Here is a 19,540-nt window from a genome sequence, read left to right on the forward strand (position 1 = left end):
ACTGGTCTAGCCTAGGCTTACATACTGTATGCAGAGTGACACCTTCACTCGGCTCTTAGAAATATTTGCACATTTTCATCTGCAGTGTGAGACCTCCAGTCAAGCGGGGGATGCGACGGCAGAGCATTCTCAGTCAGAAGCAGTAATACAAGGCCCTCACAAGGGAGAAGATCGACTCAGGCACACACTGGGAAATGTCAGCTTTGTTTAAGTGCTAAATGCATTTTAAATCAGCTTGAGTTATTTCTTCCCTGAGTGTGCTTCCACATTTGTGTCAGGGATTCCCACTGAAAATTATTAGCGAAGATTAAGCATGGGACTTTCCAAATGCCAAAATAAACAATAGGCACGCATTGTCTATTTTAAAAGCATTACCCATGAAAAAAAAAGAGATTCGTATAATCTCACTGTGCTAATTAAGGATATCTGTAAACATAGGGGAGTGGAGAAACAAAAGGCAACAGGGATGCTGTGGGATTAAGAAAATAACTTCTGCACCATTAGAAAGGCTCAACATTAGCTCAGAAAGTAAAGTTGTTTCAATCCCTGCACTCATGCAAGGAGATTACTGCTTTCTTTTGGTCTGGGTCATCTGAAAATCCCAGTCTGCTAATTGATGTTAAGTGTTTTATCGTTAACCTCTTAAATTCTTACATAACCAGTATGAGGTTGAACTTTAAGTTTCAGGTTTGTGACCTTTATCACCTTTTTAGTCCTGTTATTTGAGTGTTGCATGATGGCTAATTTTGTTGTTGGATGATTTTTAAATACTCTTCTAATGTTGGAATATCAGTGATATTAGACTGACACAGATTTTGAAAAGGCTGTCCTCTTTAGTAAAGGCTGGTGCCACTGAATTATCAAATCAGAATGAAAATACTCAATTAGCGTCTCTGATATGGTATTATTTTTTCCTGCCTTTCATCAGTGATGGATAAATCTTCATTCCCATGTGGGTCCTCATCTGAATAATACTAACAAATCTTCAGGTTAACCACACAGTACTTGTCCTAGGCCCTCCTTTTGTCATTATCACACTTAAGTTGGTCATTATTTTTAGATGCAACCATGCCGTTTGGTATTTCTTTTGTTCTAATCCAATTATAATCACTAAAAATCAGCAATCTTCATGTGCATTTTAGCCATTATATCAGCATATGTTGCATTGCTGTCATCAGAATTTAATCTTCCTTTAAAACATTTCACTATTTTGTAATTGAAATTTACACATACAGCAGTCCATTTTTCATGGAACTCAAATTTTCTCAGACGGTGTACTAGTCCTTAGATGCACAGCAGTGTCTCTACTTCCCAGGAAATTGTAGTTAAAAGCTGGAACAGATTCATCACAGTAAGTGTTACAGAAATGTTGACAGAGTTTGTGATGAATATTTCAGTGGCGTTGTCACTGATGTGCTGTTTTCTGGTGTTTTCACTAGAAATCACATGTTCTGTGTTGATCAGTAATGATCCAAAACAGCAACAAAAGAGCCCTATTTACTCTGACATCAATATCCTTGGCGATCAATGCCATGGGCATACTGACACGTGTTGAGTCAGGTCAAAAGCACAAAGTAGGTTAATGAAATTGACCTTTTAAAGACAATAAAGCTGGTCTGAAAGATGTATCCTGCCTGACTAGAGCCATAGCACAGAGGTGAAGTTTTGAAGAAAGAGTGAGCAGATCAGTTCCATCTTACCAAATTTATTGTAAACAGGATAACAAACATACCATATAAACTAAACAAGAAATTAAATAAATAGAAAAACAAACAGACAATCCCTGACCCCTTAGTGGGTAAATGAGAATGAAGCATGTAAATGGAGGATGTATGCCTTCCTTTTTTTGATTATACACTGATCCCCCAACAATCACCCATCCATCCAGCAGTATATTCTTCATGGTGAAGTTTTAAGATCACTGTGGCTGCAGGGAGATCCTGACATGCCTTATCTAAAGTGTGTTGAAAGGGACAATAAAGCATGCAATTTATCACAATTAAAAAAAGATATTGCACTAATTGTGGAATTTGATTAATCACGATTGACTTGATTAAACTAGACAGCCTGAGTTTGAATCAATGTCTTGCCTTTTGCCTGAATTTTGGCTTGAGAATACTGAAAATGCATACATAAATATTAACTTGTAGTGCATTTAAAACCAGTAAGGCAGGAAAGGCATATGAATTTACAGATACCCTGCCGGAAGCAAAACATTTGCACGGTTGAATACAGAACAAACTAGTCAGAAAATTCAGATGAGCCACAGTTTGGAGTATTTGTACAATAACTCCCTCTTCTTAAATAGCCTGGAACTTGAATACTATAAGCCTTGATTTTGATTTTTTTTTTCCTTTTTATATAATGCTGCCTGTTAAAATAGAGTATATGGTAAAAATATTTGCTGCTTGTATTCGTCAGCCACAGTGGCAGATGGGCAAAAAAGTCCAATTCCAACCCTGGTCCTGACCCACCAGCGCTGCTTTAGATAATTGGTGCTCAACCTGCGGTCCAGGACCACCTGGGGGGGGTTGGGGGGGCACCTAAGATTTTGAGGAGGAGGTATGAGGCTTTGTCTGCTCTGAGGCCATGATAAAGCAGTTATTAAGAAGTTTATACAAAGGTATTGTGATAAGAAAATCATGCATAGGCATGTTTTAGGATTTTAGCAGTGGAACAGTTAAGATCTATTTGGTGTTTGGTGGCAGTGCGTCACTTTTTTATTCTCTCTTGGGTTCTGGGGGGGGCACTGCTTTTCTTAGGTACATGTGGGAGGTAGGGAAAAACTGCTTAAATGTTGAGGTGCTTTTGTGACCTCTTGGATGAGTCGTCACTGCCCTCTTGAAGTCATTTTGGTATACAGGCCACTCCTGGGAAGGTTCACTAGTGTTCCAAGTTTTCTCCATTTGTGGGTAATAGCTCTCACTGTGGCTCACTGGAGTCCCAAATTCTTAATAATGGCTCTGTAACCCTTTCCAGACTGATAGATCTTTCAGCCTACTTCACCTGCTCTTAGGCTAATGAAGGGAGGCTCCAAGGAAAAATGGTTGGGAAACACTGTTTTAGCTGTTGCTCTGTGTTCTTTTGTGACCTCTTGGATGAGTCGTCGATGCACTCTTGGAGTCATTTTGGTACACTGGCCGCTCCTTGAAAGGTATACCAATATTCCAAATTTTCTGCGTTTGTGGGTAATGGCACTCATTGTGGTTCACTTGAGTCCCAAATCCTTAGAAATGGCTCTGCAACCCTTTCCAGACTGATCTGATCTTTTAGCCTACCTCATTTGGTCAGACTGGTTCTATTTAAGGGATTTCTGGATTCAGCAGGTATGGCAGTGATCAGGCCTGGGTGTGGGTAGGGAAATTGAAATCAGCTTTCCAGAATATATGGTTCATCAGAATTAAATCATGATTTAACTAAGAGAGGCAATGTCTTTTTTTAGGGCTAGGTAGGTTTGAAAGGCTCCTTTACCTCAATAATGAAAGCATTATTCTTTAAGTGTGACAAATATGTTAAAATAAGATATCTTGAAGGGGGGGTTACTTTGTTCCCAGCACCGTACGTGACAGCGTCAGCTCTTTAGGACTTTAAGTGGACGTCATGAGAGCAAACAAGAGCACAGAGCCGCTTTGTTATCTCCACTCAACACCTCTTATGTTCAAGTTATACACATTCCACCTATTATAGGCCTCCACAAACACTGTCACACTTATTGCCATTATTATGTGGCCTTGGGAATTATTGCCCAGGATGAGCTTGAACTCTCTTGTCTTTACTGTGTAAGTGTTGCTCTTAGACCTCTGTATATGATTACAGTGGTTTCCAGGAGGTTAATAGCAGTGTTGCAAGCAAATGGCTAAGAAGCCCGGTCTTGATAAACAGTGGCCGTGTCATTCTAAGGGCTCTCAGTAACAATCGACCTTAAGCCGATGTACAGCAGATATAATGAGGTGTCGCACGTTTTATTAGCTAGCAATACCAGTGAGGAAATAGGTGTTTATGTGCAAACTCCTCTTGTATTTACTGAGTGTTGTCGAGGGAATGAAGGAGCGGGGGAGAAGCATCCTTATGGTGCGCTTTCACCTCTGTGTGTGTGGGTGCTTGGCTGATTTTGGAGGTTGCGTCGTGTCGGGTGAGTCGAGTAGGAGTAGTGTACCAACAGAGTTGCCGAGGTTATGTGTGGAAAATTGAAAATCAAATATTTCTCTCATCTCAGGAGAGGTCAACACGAGCTTCGGCATTTTCAGGTTAAGTGACGGCCCATTCACACATCATCATGTATCTCCTCCAAATCATTTGATTTGCTATCACACAAATATTTTTTGTTGTTATGTTTGCTACTCAGATGCCAAGGATACACACAAGGGCATGTGTGTGTCCAAACAGTGGAAGAAAACACACACACACACAAACCCCCATCTCCAGTGAGAAGAACTTTTTGAGTGGCAGCTTGGTGGAATAGCGGTCTCTGATTGTGGTGATAATGGAATCCTTGTGTCATTGCAGATAGTGCCTCAGGAAATGGCAGAGAATTGCTTCTGGATCAAAGTCAAAGAAGAGAAGTTTGAGAATCCTGACCTATTTGCTCAGCTCTCCCTCTGCTTCTCGTCGCAGAGCAAAGGTAAGGAGGCGTCATCTCTCCCCGTTCTCTTAATTAATCTCAACACACGTGCTTCATTTAGCCTCTCGGCAACAGACGCCAAGCCACTTTCATCCGCTGACACTTAAAGAAACCATTTTTCTCACTGAAATGTTAATTACCCTGAAAAACCAAGAACTTTTTCCAGTGCATGTGAACACTCTCTATGTATGCTCTCAAGTCAAATCTCAGTGCCAATTAGGGGTACCAATGCTCTCTCTGCAGTGTTTGTTTGTGTCTTTGTGAGGAGCTTGAAATGCGCTGTGGCTGCTCATTGTTTTTGCTCTTTGTACCCATTGAGTAGTTTCAAATCAGTGATTTTTGCGAGGCACGTGGGTGTGCGCAAACTTGCACGTATATGTGTGAACCCAGGGCAGTTCTGCTTGGTTTACTTCCTGCCTTTTCCAGTCCAGTAGACCAGTCCTCCATCTGGGAAGGCAGGAGGCTTTTGTGATGGAAGCTCTGGGAGTTTTCTTGTCCCGGCCAGTTTGTTTCTCAGATACACAACCAGGCTACCTAACTTGCTGATGAATAACACAAGCAGTGCAGAGCGAGTATGTTTTTATATATATATAGAATAGTGTGAATGTGTGAAGGCGCTTGATGTATTCCTCCCCATGACAATTTGAGTGTTTTTCCACTTCTTTGACAGTGTGCATGAGTGTGGTACAGTCTTCTTATTCCAGCAACAGTGGGAGGGGAGTAGTCAGAGGCCTGTCAAGCGCCGAACAGTCAAATTTGAGCTCTGGCAGGTTGTGTGGACATAACTATACAGAGTCCTCCAACTTTTCCCCATATACCTAGCATCTGTTTAGATAGCAGTCAGCCTGCCTGCAGCTTCTTACTCTGTCTTTCTCTCAGCCTCCAGGTCTACAAACTAGGATTCTCTTTCTTTTTTGTTCAGGGAAATAAATAGCAATTTTGCCTCAACTGCCGCAAGGTGATTTGCTGGCATTATACAGATGGAGGGGAGCGTGTGAGGAAAAAAAACAGAATAAGGAAGGTTTAGGCCTTCTGCTAGAGCAGGTTTATTTTTCTGACTGATGTTTTTGATATCCTTGTGATCAAGGCCACCCATAATGGGGGACAAAGGGGAGTGTTCTGGTGCCCAATCAAATGGTGGGGCCATGGAGGTCAGCAAAATTATGGTCCATGACAACCATGTTTTTTTTCTGACCTGAAAAACAACCACTCTTATCAAACTAACAAATCATTTATTCATTTATTTATGCAGTAGTATATAGCCTTCTTCAAAATGTAGCCCATTTTTCTACAGTGTAAAAATTGGGTTAAAAGGCCAAATAATAGTGGCAAATATGAGTCAAAAGTGGCAAAAACAATTGAAACAGTGGTGAAACAGGGTGACAAATAGCAAAGAATTAATCTAACAAAGTGCTAAAGGCAAAACTTGGCAAGAAAAGGAACAAAAGTGGTTAAAAGGGGAATAAAAATGTCAAAAACTGGTTGATAAAGGCAACAGAAGAAGAAAGTGGGAAAAAAGTGGGTTAACAGGCAAAATGGGCAGATAAAGTGAAAAAGGTTAAAAGTGGAAAAAAAAGGCTTAATTGTGGCAAAAGAGTCAGAAAAGGTGGTGAAAACGGTCAGCAAAAGGGAAAATGTATTGAGTGGGGCAACAATGGGTTTAAATTGGCAAAAATGAATCCAAAGAGGCAAAAATGTGTAAACAGCAGCAAAAATCGGTCAAAGGTGACCAAAAAAGGGTCAACAAAGGCAGAAAAGGTGTTGGAAAAGGTTCAATTCGGTTGGAGTGGAGTAATTTCCAAAAAATTAGTAGAAAGTGGCAAAGAAGGGTGAAAATGTGTTAAAAAAGTGGCAAATGGGTAGAAAATGAGATCTAAAAGGGCTAAAATTCAAATTGGCAGGAAGTGGCAAAAATTGGTTAACAGAAGCAACAATGGTCACAAGTAGGGCTGGACGATTTCTGAAAATAAACTTAAGGCAATTTTTGTTTTTTTCGAATATGGCAATTTGATATGTGATTAATTTTGAATTCCTCATCTTCTGTTTTTTTCAACCAACAAAAGCATCAAATTTTTCCATATTTTAACCAGTGACAAACAAAAGAGTTTAAACTAGAGCTAAACTATTTTGAATAACAAAATAGTGAATTGCAGTTGTTCAAACTCAGATTGGTTGACTAATTTTGTATGATTTTTTACTATCATTTATGAAGAAAGACATACAAAAACAAGAAAAATGTGTTTTTCCAAAATAAATGGCACTTCAATTATTGCATGATGTGTAGAGCATAAAATCTGCGCTGCAAAAAAAAAGTAGTAAATATTGTGATTTAATCTAAATTTCAGACAGTTGTCCGGGCTGTTTCAAAAGTGGCAAAGAACAGCAGAAAATAGTGATCAAAATAGGTTAAAAGAGGCAAATATGATAAAAGTGTGCAAATGATGGGAAGTGGCAAATAAAAGTAGCAAAACGGGCTTAAAATGTGGCTAAAAGAGGTTAAAAAGTGGCACAAAAAAATTATATGCTTGACACAATTTTGAATTTTCAGTAACCGTTAGCCAGGATGCTAATATCAGTGCTGACACACTTGCATTGATATGGTCAGTAAATCACACCTGGGGAGGCCCGCTCTCTCCGTTTGTCACGGGGTGGGCCAAATCTGTGGCTGTGCCTGGTTGCAATTTTCGTTCAGTAATTGAACTTTCTTTGACTCAGTTCATTTACTCTTAACAGAGGAGATGAATGTGACTTCTAACTCCTGTAAATCATCAGTGTGTTTGCTGAGGACTGCTGCCATAAAGCACATTTCACAGGGATCCCTCACATGAAATACAACTTAGCATTTAGAGTTCCACAGACTGGTTTTAATTCAGCTCTAAATGTCCTTTTAAATCATTTATTAAATTCACTTTCTCACCCACTGGGGATTATAAAAAAAACCTCTATAGATAGTCCATGTTCCCGCTGGCAGGGTAGGAATTCATGATCCAGCATTTCCCGCGGGAGTTACCTTTGCTGGATCCCTATCAATTACCCCTGCAGCGACTCCACTGAATCAGCTCTTTTTCCCTCTATTGTTGAAACAGAACATGATTTGCTCATGAATGAAAAATGCTGTTTAATGTTTGATATCCGCTCCCTCCCCCCCCATCCACCCACGCATCCACCGCCACCCCCCCCATCAGTGAAGTTGAAAGTCAATGAGGAGGCTTTGATGTGGTAGTATTGCAAAAAAGGTGCGAGATGAGATCTACCTAAAAGCAGACAGTTGTTCATTTGCTTTTCCTCTTTTCTGAAATCCACCGAGTGCCGTCTTTGACATACTTCATTTAAAAATATACAACAATTAGTGAGTTTAATTTCTACCAGAGATGCTCACTTTTACTCCAGCTTTCAGTCTGACCTACTTGGAGGAAGTCGTCCTTCATCCAAGGTGAACTTGCTTAGCTGGTGTTGGTGTTTAAAGCTCCGTCTCAGGTTCAAGCAAGGGGACACAAACTCACAAGATTAATTCCTGAGGTCTTCTACTCTTATTGTAACCTCTCAGTGTAACCACGGACCATAAATCCTTACTGCTGATTTGACAAACCAGTCACTGGTGAACACCGACTTCATTTGTCTGCGATATTGCCACCGTTGTTTATCACACACACACACACATACACACTTGTTGGTTTCGTCCTCTGCTTCGTTGCAGTACCTCCATCTTCTCCACATCTGAGGCGTGGATATTTATAAGTAGAGCACATTTCGGGGGGGACTAGTGTATCGTGAAAGATGAGGCAAGCAGGTGTAAATGCCTTCCCTGCAGAGCTGCCCTCAGAAAATGGTGCAAAAAGGCTTCTGTTAACTTGGCGTTCCCTGGGATTCTTGCTTGTTACTCGTATTGTTGAAGAACAACACTTAGGCAGTAAAAAAAAAAGAAAAAGTATCACTTTAACAGCCCCCAATTTTCAGATGCTTATTGCGCTCAGAGGCCTCTAAAACAACTGAGAATGCAGGACTGTCATCTCCCCTGCTGCTTTTATGAGTCTCACTGTTTAATGAGTTTCTCTAAGAAAAGGAAATGATAATCAAGAGGGATTTCAAGCCCGGCTTCAATCTTCTAAAAGTGTCTTTTTTATTTTTTTCTCAGTCATGTATTATAACATGGCTCTTTGGCCTGATTACAAATTCAACACATATGTCAGCTGAGCCCATAGACATGAGCCTGATTAAGAGAGAATGGATAAATCATGAGTCTCACTTAAGTACAAAACAGACAATCACATGTTAAAAACATAGATACCAACTTAGTCATGCAATAGAAATCACTTCTTTTGGTGAAGAAGCAATGGACAACTTAGGCAAGAAAATAAATGCTTGGACTAAAAGTAAAGACTAAAACGTGAGGACTTTTTCTGGACTAAAACTAAACTAAAATGTTTTTGAGTTTTCATCGACTAAAACTAGACCAAAATGAAAAACTGTATAAATGACTAAAATGTGACTAAAACTAAAATGCATGTTATTTAAAGACTAAAATTAAGACTAAAATAAAAAATAGCAGCCAAAGTTAATACTGGCGTATGCACACAGCCTTGCATGTACTGATGCTAGGCTTTATGTAACACAGGAGTAGTCGTTTTATAAGTAATATAGGCATTTCAGTGCAGGAATTGTACAAATACAGTGCTTAACAAATTTATTAGACCACCACCCAAAGTAAGGTTTATGCCACAGCTGCCCTAAATTAACAGCATTGGTAATTACTAAAATATTTTTTATGTTTCTGCAATGGTTGATTCACCAATATGTCGATGTTTTTAACTGAAATGATATTTTTGATGCTAAAATATAATTATTATTATTGTTATCCATGAATTTTCAAATTTACTGATTTACAAAAAACTGAAAAAAATAGTAAAGCACATTATTATATCTTGATTAATATGTCAAATGATAGTTATTTACTTACATTCCTGAACAGAAAAATGAGTTTTAGTGGTTGAGTGTTATGCTTGATTCATTTCTGACTTCTCAGAGAAGCCCAGTGAGCCGGGTCAAATTTGGGTGAATTCAGTTTGAAATCCCTCATTCCTGTTCAAAATGGTAAAATGTGGAGAGCTCACTGAAAATGAAAGTCTGCATTAAAGCATTTCATGACGCTGGATGGTCTTAGAGACAAATATGACAGGTGATCTAATACATTTGTTAAGCACTGTAGGTTCTATGTAGATGATGTCATGCTACAGCGGAGAACTCCAGATGGGGGCCAAGAAGCAAATTCTGTTTAGACAAATGCTATTAAGATAACATTTCTCATGCTGCTAATGCAAAAAAAGTGCAAAATTTAAAAAAAGCTACTCTTGTGTCTCAAAAAGTAGAGACACATTCAGGCAAAAATAGTTATGTAGATAGATAAATAGCTCAACGAGAAATGGCAGCAGGCACAGATCCAAAGCGGAGTCACACAACGCTTACCTATTCATATGCCATGGTTTAGCTTAGTGGTTCCCAACCTTTTTTCCTAAGGGCCCCCCCCACTTCCATCCAAGAACAACTAAGCCCCCTCCCCAGGACCCACTTGGAAAAGGTAAACACCAATTTTAACTGTTTTCATCGACAAAATCCAAACATAACAGGCCTACAGACATGTGTTCCTGAAAAAGATCTATGTCTAACTCCCCATTATTGTGGCAGTGAATTAGGGTCTCTTTAGAAAGAGAACTAACAATAAAGAGGATTTGTTAATTTTCAAGAAAAACATCAAAATGCTCAAGGTAAACAAGTCATTAATTTACAAGGAAAATCTAGACATTTTTCAGTTTTGAAAGTCTTTAATGTACAGCAACCAAAACTTTGAATTTTTGAGATTTGAGAGAGAAAAAAACTTTTGAAACTTGTGTTTTTGGTTTTCCATGTTTTTAAAACTGGTCAAGATCTGACATTGTCCAATGTGTGGCTAGCTTAACAGGTAAATGCAAGCTTTTTGGTTAGATATTAACCCTTTCATCTCTAGGCCTTTTTTTTTTTTTTAGTGTTCAAGCTTGAAAATGAATGAGTATATTTCTGAAAGTTTACAGGAATAAGCTTGGCATCAATGTAAAGATAACTCAACACATTTTAGTAGATTTCCCTGTAGAAGTTACTGGGACTGATGGAAAATAGCATCACTGATTTTTCTCTGCCTAAAACACTTTTAGAGTAAACATCTCTTGGTTTGAAATATAAAGTATTGGGGGTGCTTTTTTGTGCAGTAAGTACTGCGTTTAGAGGAACTATATTTCTGACATCTTTTCATTCTACTGGTTGTGGTCTGAGTTGTGTTTTGTTTAGGTGGAAAATGCTGTGCTTGTTAGTTTGCCGTGATATGTGGGCTTCAAACTGTCTGTCCATGGACTTTGAGACTGTCTTTTAAAAGTTTTCCACAGAGGAGGCAAAGCAAGCACCATATATGGAGCCTCTCAGGCCTAAAGGGTTAAAATAGAGTCACAAATAGACATAATTTGTGTGGCATTTTTAAGTGGCTGCTCAAACATGCTGTTGTTTTTGGTAAGAGGCTGTAAGCCTGCAGGTACAAACATCTGCTTTGGACAGTAATGTGGCCCTGATTGTTCCATACAGTATGCACTTTCTAATATTTTTATCATTACTATTTTTTTGAGGAAGTGAAATATATCTTCCCGTTGTGATTGGCATGGCATGTTCCACTTGAATTACACATCAGTCACTGATGTCAAAGCCGGTATTTCACCTTTGGAGCCTTGGAGTTCTTCGTGACCAGAGAACTGTCACCACCTGTGCTGAGGAGCCGATGTGTTACCAGCGACACACATCTCTGTTTGATCTCGCTGACCGCCCCTTTCATTCACACCTTTTGAAGTTGTGTACGAGACACTAAATGAACAACCCAGCCACCTCAGACTTTTTTAAATTCCCTTTTAAATCTGCTTTTCCCCCCTCATCCCTTCTTTCTCTTCTCCTTTCTCCTTTTTTTATCTGCTGGATTTTCGCTTCTTTCTCCCCCGTCTCCTCCATTGACTTGGCTCTCTCTTCTTTTTTTTTTTTGTTCTTTTACCCTCATCTCCCCTCAGTTCGCTTTATCAATCAGTGGGTTGTGCCTTTGTACGGCTCTTTGGGATCAAATCAGATTCACTTCGGGATTGAATGTGTGTAGCCATGGCCTGCTGCATTTGAAAGGCAATTCATTCAGCTGGAACTTTGCGGTTCAATTTGAAACAAGATTGATGTTGGCAAACTTCACACCCCCTTTCTTCCAAAATGTTTCCTCCATTGCACACACCAATTGCTGATGGACAAAGGGCATGTGCCACTTTGCAATGGTGATGTGTGTGGCTCTCAGCAGAGACTACACAACAAAAGAGGAAAGGTTCTTCAAACGCTGAAAGCCCTGAACGGACTGTACATTTCAAAACATGTTAACTTTTGTTCCAATCACAGATGTCTGTATGTTACAGTCCCCTTAATACAGTCATGTTTTTCAATGTGAATATAGCCAGGATTTTCTGCAGATACCTAAAGGTTGATGTTAGTTTTTGTTATCCCTAAATGCATGGAAAATAATGGCACTTATACTTAGGATGTTGTGACTTAATTAGGGTCTATGACTAAAATGTGAGTTTACTATCTTTAATCCATGAGGAAGATGAGGCTAAGACTTTCCAAAAATGTTTAAAGCTCTTTCGTTTTTGTCAAGGAGATTAAAATAAGACTAACATGTTAGTGCTGGACTTTCAAATAAATCCATAATTTTTCTTCACTGTGCAAGTAAGGGATGTCAGTATTTTTACCAGTGCATTTTAAATCATTTTACCCTTGGAACCAGTTTATGCCGCTGATAGTCCGTTTGTATTTTTATGCAAAATCACCTGTGGAATCTCACGCCTTTTAAACACAAGCGAGTTATAGACATCTATATTTTTTCAGGACAACCTGGACTACTAGAACAATGTTTTTTAAATGGTGTGGCAAGGCACACTAGTGTGCCTTTAGGCAAGCCTAGGTGTGCCGTGGGAATTTGTTCACTATGTTGTTACAAATTTATAGCAAGGCCTGCCCACAGATCTGGCTGGACCCCTGAGTACCCCCAGAGAATGGGACCTCCCCAGCTGGGATTTATTGATGATATCAGTGTATGTGTGTTGGATCAATAGCATTGGTACTAGCATCCTGGCAGGCAGTTACCTCATTAAGAGATGAAAAGTATAGCAAGCTATTATTGGGTTGAAATTGGTGTTTAAATGATTAATTCATGCAATTTTTAACCAAGTTAACCAATTTTTCTACCCATTTTGTCACTTTTTTGACAACAAACAATTTTGCTACTACATTTAGCATTTTTGCCCCTTTTTTGGAACTTTTTGCCACATTTAACCCATTTTTGCTACCTTTATGCCATTTTTCACACAATTTTGCTATTTCTGGCCATTCTCTCCTCATCATTTTAACCTATATTTACCAGCTTTTAGCAACTTTAACCCTTTTTTGCCACTTTTTCTGCCACTTGTGATTTATTTGCCACATTTTGACACTTCAACCCATTCATGCCACCTTTTTGCCAATTCTTGCCCACTTTTGACTTTGTTTGACCACTTTTTGCCCTTTTTTTATCACTACTAACCCATTTTTACCACCTTTTTACAACATTTAATCCCTTTACGCCACTTGTAACCCATTTTTGCCTCTATTTTGACACTTTCAACAAGTTTTTACCAACATCAACCCATGGTTTTGCCACTTTTTGCCCAATTTTGCCATGTTTTTTCATCACTTTTAACCCATTTTTTCCACTTTTTGCCCACTTTTGCCATCTCCATGATCCCCCAGTTGGCTGGGCCCCAGAAAGCTCTCCCCTTTATCTACCCTTATAGGCCATCTTGTCTATATCATTATTTAAAAAGTCAATTTTGTATTGATTTAGATATGATGTGCTTTGAAATTTTGGCTTAACCTCAGGTGTTCCTTGGGCAGAAAAAGTTTGAAAACCACTGTACAAGAATATGCATGCTGCAAGGACGACAAATAAATGTAGTAAACGTTTTATGAAAAGGTAAACAATGCATGCTTTGATCCCATCTCATTGAGCTTTAGGACCCACTTTCAACTCCTTAAGGAAAAATGTGACCCAAATTTTGGATATTTTTCAGCCAGTCAGATTTTTTGAATAAAATGATAATACCACTTGACCTCAGAAAGCAAAATTTACTACAAGACAAAGATACAGAAAAAAATTAAGCATGTTTTAAAATAGTTTTTATAGATATTTTGGTGTGATTTTTTTTTTTTCCAGGCACATATTCTCAACCCAGGGAAAAGGGCTTTGCGGCCACTTTTGGGTCTCGAACCTCCAGTTTAAAACCCGTAAATTAAAGCATTGGTTGTGCATAAATTAGAGTGTTTTACTTCAGTGATGATTTGTATTTCCGTCACTTACAATTGGCTGTGTTTCTGTTCTGGGATCCTCCTGTCTTTCCACAAGTCTATGTAGAAAGCATCACACAGGAATAGCACACGTTCCTGCTCTCCCTGTGCCTTCAAGGAAAGCCTGAGACAGGGAGGGAAGCTGCAATAAACCCAGAGCAGAGCGGGCATCACTGACAACATTGATAAAGGAGGGGCTGGGGTGGAGGAAGGTTGCAAAAAGCAGCTTGCAGAGGGAGCAGCAAAGCATGGCCAAGCTAGAGCAAAGGAATGCGAATAGCTTGCTTAGAGCGACCCAGCTGGCCGACAGCTGATGAGGGCTTGAGTGAGATCAGCTGATCTCAAATATATGACAGCTCTAAACTCAATGGTCTGCCTGAACTAACGCTATATGCTTATCTTTTTCAGTGTGGGTGATTTAATTAGTTTAAGGTAAATCAATGCCTTGACTTAAAGTAAGACTAAATTGTAAAGACTTTTATGGACTATACTTGACTAAAATGAGTTATTGTCAGCTGAATTTAGACTAGAGCCATAAAATGACTAAAACTGACCTAATATTAAAGTCATTTTAATCTAAAGACTAAGACTAAATTTAAAGCAGCTTCCTAAACTAACACAAAAGCCTGTGTAAGGAGGAAACAACCAAAGCCTTCAAGAAGAGTCATTTGGACTTCCTCTCCCAGCATGACTCTGTGTTAATGATGCCGAGGCTGCTGATAAACATGCTTGTGGTAAAACGACCGACGGGTACGGGTGAAAATATTACCCAGCCATAAACAGACCTTTTGCACACTAAAGATTGAAGTAGAGAAAAAGACAAAGAGAGATTATGTAACTGTGTACAAGCAAGGGAGTCTTTGGCCTCAATAAACAGGCAGACTAGCACATCATTTTCTTGCTTTATCTTTGGTTTATAACTTATAAAGCATAATAAAAGTGTCAAATTGTTTCTACTGGAGCTGTTAAGATTAATCACACTAATCACAATTAATTAAGCTCTATAATTGATGCTCTAGTTTTTCCTCTCCCTACAAATGCATGCTTTTTTCCCATTTCAATATGCTTCCTGCAGCCACAGTGATGTAAAATAAGTCCACTACTGCTCCTTAAGGTCTCATTTTAGTTTCAAACTTCACAGACAGCTCAGCGGGAAAGTCAGGCATCATCTGCATATTGTGTTATTAAACAGTTACCCTTTTTTTTTTACGGTCCTCTTATTTCCTTTTCAATCCATAACAAGTTATTTTTTTCTGTTTTTAAGTTAATGCTATTATATCTGATGAAAGCAGGCGTAAGTCCAAACAGGAAGTCAGTTACCTTCAGTAGAAATCCACAGTAACAAAATATAAAATGCAATTAAAAAGATACAAGTAATCACAAATAAGTCTTGAATTCTGAGATTATTTGCTATAAAAGTCTTTGACATCCTTGGTTTTTACTGATGCATTAAAATTAATAACTTCATACTATTTTTTAAAATCAGTCCTCCACTTGGTTTGATATTTCCCTCCTTATTCGATCACTTCACCGTGGTTTTTATCTAAAAGGTGGTTTAACTTGCTTGTAGGTGAGCTCTGGGAGGTAGACTAGTTAAACCCTTCCACATCTCCCCTTCATCACATGAGATTTGATCAAATCCCCTGAGCTTCCCTCTCCCCCTGACACCCACTTTCCTTTACCTCTGTTCCTTCGACTTTACCCCACACACACGCACATTTCCCCTCTCCAAGTTGTGCGCACACCAGCGGATTCTGAATCCCAGCTACAAAGCCCCGGCAGCAGGGCGGTAATGACCCTGCCACAACGGCAGTAATGATGGAATCAGCGGGGGGTTTAGCTGCCTCTCTGACTCTCCCTAATAAGTCCCCTAATAACTCTGTTAACATCAGGGCTGACCCGGCCACCAGATCAAACACAATCACGCATGGCCGGCCACCACACATGACACTCGGCGAGTTTTCACTCAGACTGGAAAACTGTTGCTGACCAGCTTAGTGTGTAATAGCTTCGCAGGGCATTTGCACTAGACTAGTTGAAGTTCTGGCTTGGGAACACAACAATAAATGCCACTCAAATTATTTTAATCCTGTTAAACTGGATTCATTCAATAACAATGCGTCTTGCAGATTGAAACCTTTGAAAAGCTTGTAGCTCTGAAAAAACAAATACCCCGAGACTCCTTTTGGAGCTCTGCCTTCTCAGATAGTCACAATGTAATAAAGGCTTTTGTCTAATGAGTTTAAGCTCAACTCAAGACCCTCAGCCCTCTGCGGGATAGTCTCTCTCGTATTAATAGTGTGTATACAACGATAAGCTTCTGATATGTTCTATGTCAGAGTGTGGGGAAGTCAGGCTTGATGGTTCTTTATGGTTCCCCAGAGAGAGAGCCTGTTTATTACTGATTCTGTTAATTGAGAGGAGGGAGCATCATCCAGCTTCCTCGGCATCTTTACCCTCGGCTTTCCTCCTCTTGACATCGCTCCCTTTCTTTCCTCTTATCTCGGCTCGGTTCAGAATTCATCTCTTTGGACAGAGCGGCGTCCATCTGGCGCCTTGGAATGAAATAAATAAATAAATAAATAAATAAATAAATACACCCACTCCTGCTTTCTATCAAGCTCATTGTTTAGCAGCTGCAGTCTCCCACAAAACAGGATCACAATTGGCCTTTCACCACTCACTCATTTTGTAAACTGTCATCAGTGCCTGTGAGTGGAGGGACGCGTCCCCCTTGGTGAATTGTTTTGACGACCCAGGACCTATCGTCCAACCAGTAAATCATGCATTCTGAATTAAATGTCCATTATTACTCCAAGCTAAACACAAGAGGATATTATCCCATTTTGGAAAAGAAAGCCCTCAAATGGTACCATTTTCCTCATTTTAGAAAGGGAGGCCATTAATTCCTGGCACAGCCAGGCCACATTTGTCTCAATAAAACACAAAACAGCCTAATGTTCATTTCTCTGTGTTTGGGATAAGCAGCCCACTGTGAATATCACAGGGTCAGCCCTTTTTTCCGAACACATTTTTTAATATATTGCATATGAATGGAAATTAGGCCCTTAAATATTAATGACAAGTAATTGGTTTATTGTAGGAGACTATATTATGAGCACATGCATCTGTGTCTCCGAGAGGGAGAGCGAGCGGGCGTGCGAGTGAGAGAGATATCCTCTCATTCCTGCTTCATATTGCCTCTCTGTGATGTCCCACTGATTTTAATCTTCTCTTCTCAGATGAGAGCCATTCTGACTATCGCAGTGCACTTTAACTTTAGCCCTCTGAATATTAGCTTTCTTTGATACCTGCCGCTCGTTGCCTCCCAGGTCTGCACTCTGCTAACTTTTATGTGCCTTCTGGTATGCTGTAATGTATCTGTAAATCTGTCTCCTCAAAAATAAATAACCCCTGTGCATTTAAATGTGCTTTATTTCTTTTTCCCACTTGCTCATTGCAGATGAAACATGTTTGGAATACGTCAGTCTCTTCTGTTTCACCGTCTTAATGAGGTTCTGTATGAAGTGAACTGCACTTATAGCACTTACGTCGTTTTTTGACCACTCAGTTAGAACGTTTTACACTTTGGGCACAGCTTCGGAGTAATCTGGATGGCTGGAGATTGAGTTTTTAAGCACTGGTTTTGCATTTCATGGAGAATCTGCTATACTACTGAGCCCAGTGTTAATTTAGTTAGCTAAAACTGTGATTAAATGTGTTAGTAGACTACATTTTTTCCATGGGGAACACTAGACCAAGTCATGATAAAAACTCTGACTAAAGGTAAGTTTAGTTTTTTCAATGAGACTGAAATGAGACCAAGTTGTAAATGCTGGACTGTTGGATGTTCAAAATCCATGATATTCCTCCACCGTGTATATAAGGCAGTGATCATCAACTGGAGGTCCGGGGACCACATCAAACCCCCCAGTTGCGTCTTTTGCAGTTTTTACAATTTTTGCTACTAACTTATCTTTGTACTTTTGGTAATTTCATTAATATCTTTAGGCTTTTTGGATTTCATTGTTTTATTTGAGGATATTTAGGGCTAGTTTTGGGAATTTGATTGAACATTTTGGTAGGAGATTTGCTTCAGAATTTTCAGGGAATTTTAGAGACATTTTTCTTTCAGGGAATTTTTCTGGGACATTTTCAGGGAATTTTGTCATAAATTATTTGTGAGTTTTGGGGGAATTTGCTCCAAAATATGGGTTAATTTACCTGAAAATTATTCAGGTGAATATTTCATTAGTATCTTTGGGCTTTTTCAGAAAGTTCACTGAAATGTTTGGGGATATTTGAGGATATTTACAGGTATTTTTGAAGAGATTTATGAAATTTTAGGTAATGTCTTGAAAATCTAGGAGATTTAGGTTTATATATATATATATGTATATATATATATATATGTATATATATATATATATATATATATATATATATATATATATATATATATAAGCCGCCACCCAAAGTAAAGTTTTATGTCACAGCTGCCCTAAATTAACAGCAGTGGTAATTACCAAAATCATAGAATTTTTATTGTTATCTATGAATTTTCAAATGTCCTGATTTACAAAAAAAATGAAAAAAAAAAATAGTAAAGCACATTATTATTTCTTGATCAATATGTCAAATTATAGTTATTTACTTGCATTCCTGAACAGAAAAATGAGTTTTAGTGGTTCAGTGTTATGCTTGATTCATTTCTGACTTCTCAGAGAAGCCCAGTGAGCCGGCTCAAATTTGGGTGAATTCAGTTTGAAATCCCTCATTCCTGTTCAAAATGGTAAAACGTGGAGGGCTCACTGAAAATGAACAAGTCTGCATTAAAGCACTTAATGATGCTGGATGGTCTCTGAGACAAATATGACAGGTGGTCTAATACATTTGTTAAGCATTGTATATTTGGAAATCTCTATGTTTTAAGGGAATTTTCTGAGACCTTCAGAATTTTTAGTGGTCATTTTACCTCATACCTGGCCTTACTGATTGACCCCCCCCCCCACCAACTGACCCCACACAATCACAAATAAATAGATTAAATTAAATGTTGTGTGATGTAGGCCTGTTGTCCTCATGTGCAGACAGCACTGGCCAAACTACTTCCTGTTCAAAGACAGGGCTTGTGTTTTATACTTATCAGGTCCTGCTGAAACTGAGAATGCATTACAAAGAAAAGCTCAGGTCTCAGGAGGATAATTATAAGTTACTATGACAAATTATTTCTACAATGCATTTACATGTACAGTTAAGAGGAGCTACAATTAAAGCTTAGTCAGGAAGTTTGACTGTCTGTGTCCCAGTATATTTGCACAGCAGGTGAGTGGATTTATGGATGGGAACATGCCGGACTTCCCCACAGTTGGTAGTAATATTCCCCCATTCCAGCTAAATACTAAAGATCTTCATCTAGTTTCTTTCTTGGGTCCAAATGAGATAAATGCCATACATCTGGCTCATGGCATGCAACAACATAACTCCTGCAATGCT

General features: G+C 39.0%; 1 protein-coding gene across 7 annotated transcripts in view; it reads left to right on the top strand.

Annotated features, from left to right (window-relative positions):
* The window catches only part of diaph2 (diaphanous-related formin 2), a 728,830-nt gene that overhangs the window by 272,873 nt on the left and 436,417 nt on the right, over positions 1-19,540 (top strand). For all 7 annotated transcript variants that reach the window (XM_041797008.1, XM_041797014.1, XM_041797011.1 and 4 more), the window contains one exon: positions 4,507-4,621. In XM_041797008.1, the coding sequence (XP_041652942.1) occupies positions 4,507-4,621 (115 nt within the window). The remainder of the gene's footprint in view (positions 1-4,506; positions 4,622-19,540) is intronic.

Source organism: Cheilinus undulatus, linkage group 10, assembly GCF_018320785.1.
Source record: "Cheilinus undulatus linkage group 10, ASM1832078v1, whole genome shotgun sequence".
Lineage (NCBI taxonomy): Eukaryota > Metazoa > Chordata > Actinopteri > Labriformes > Labridae > Cheilinus > Cheilinus undulatus.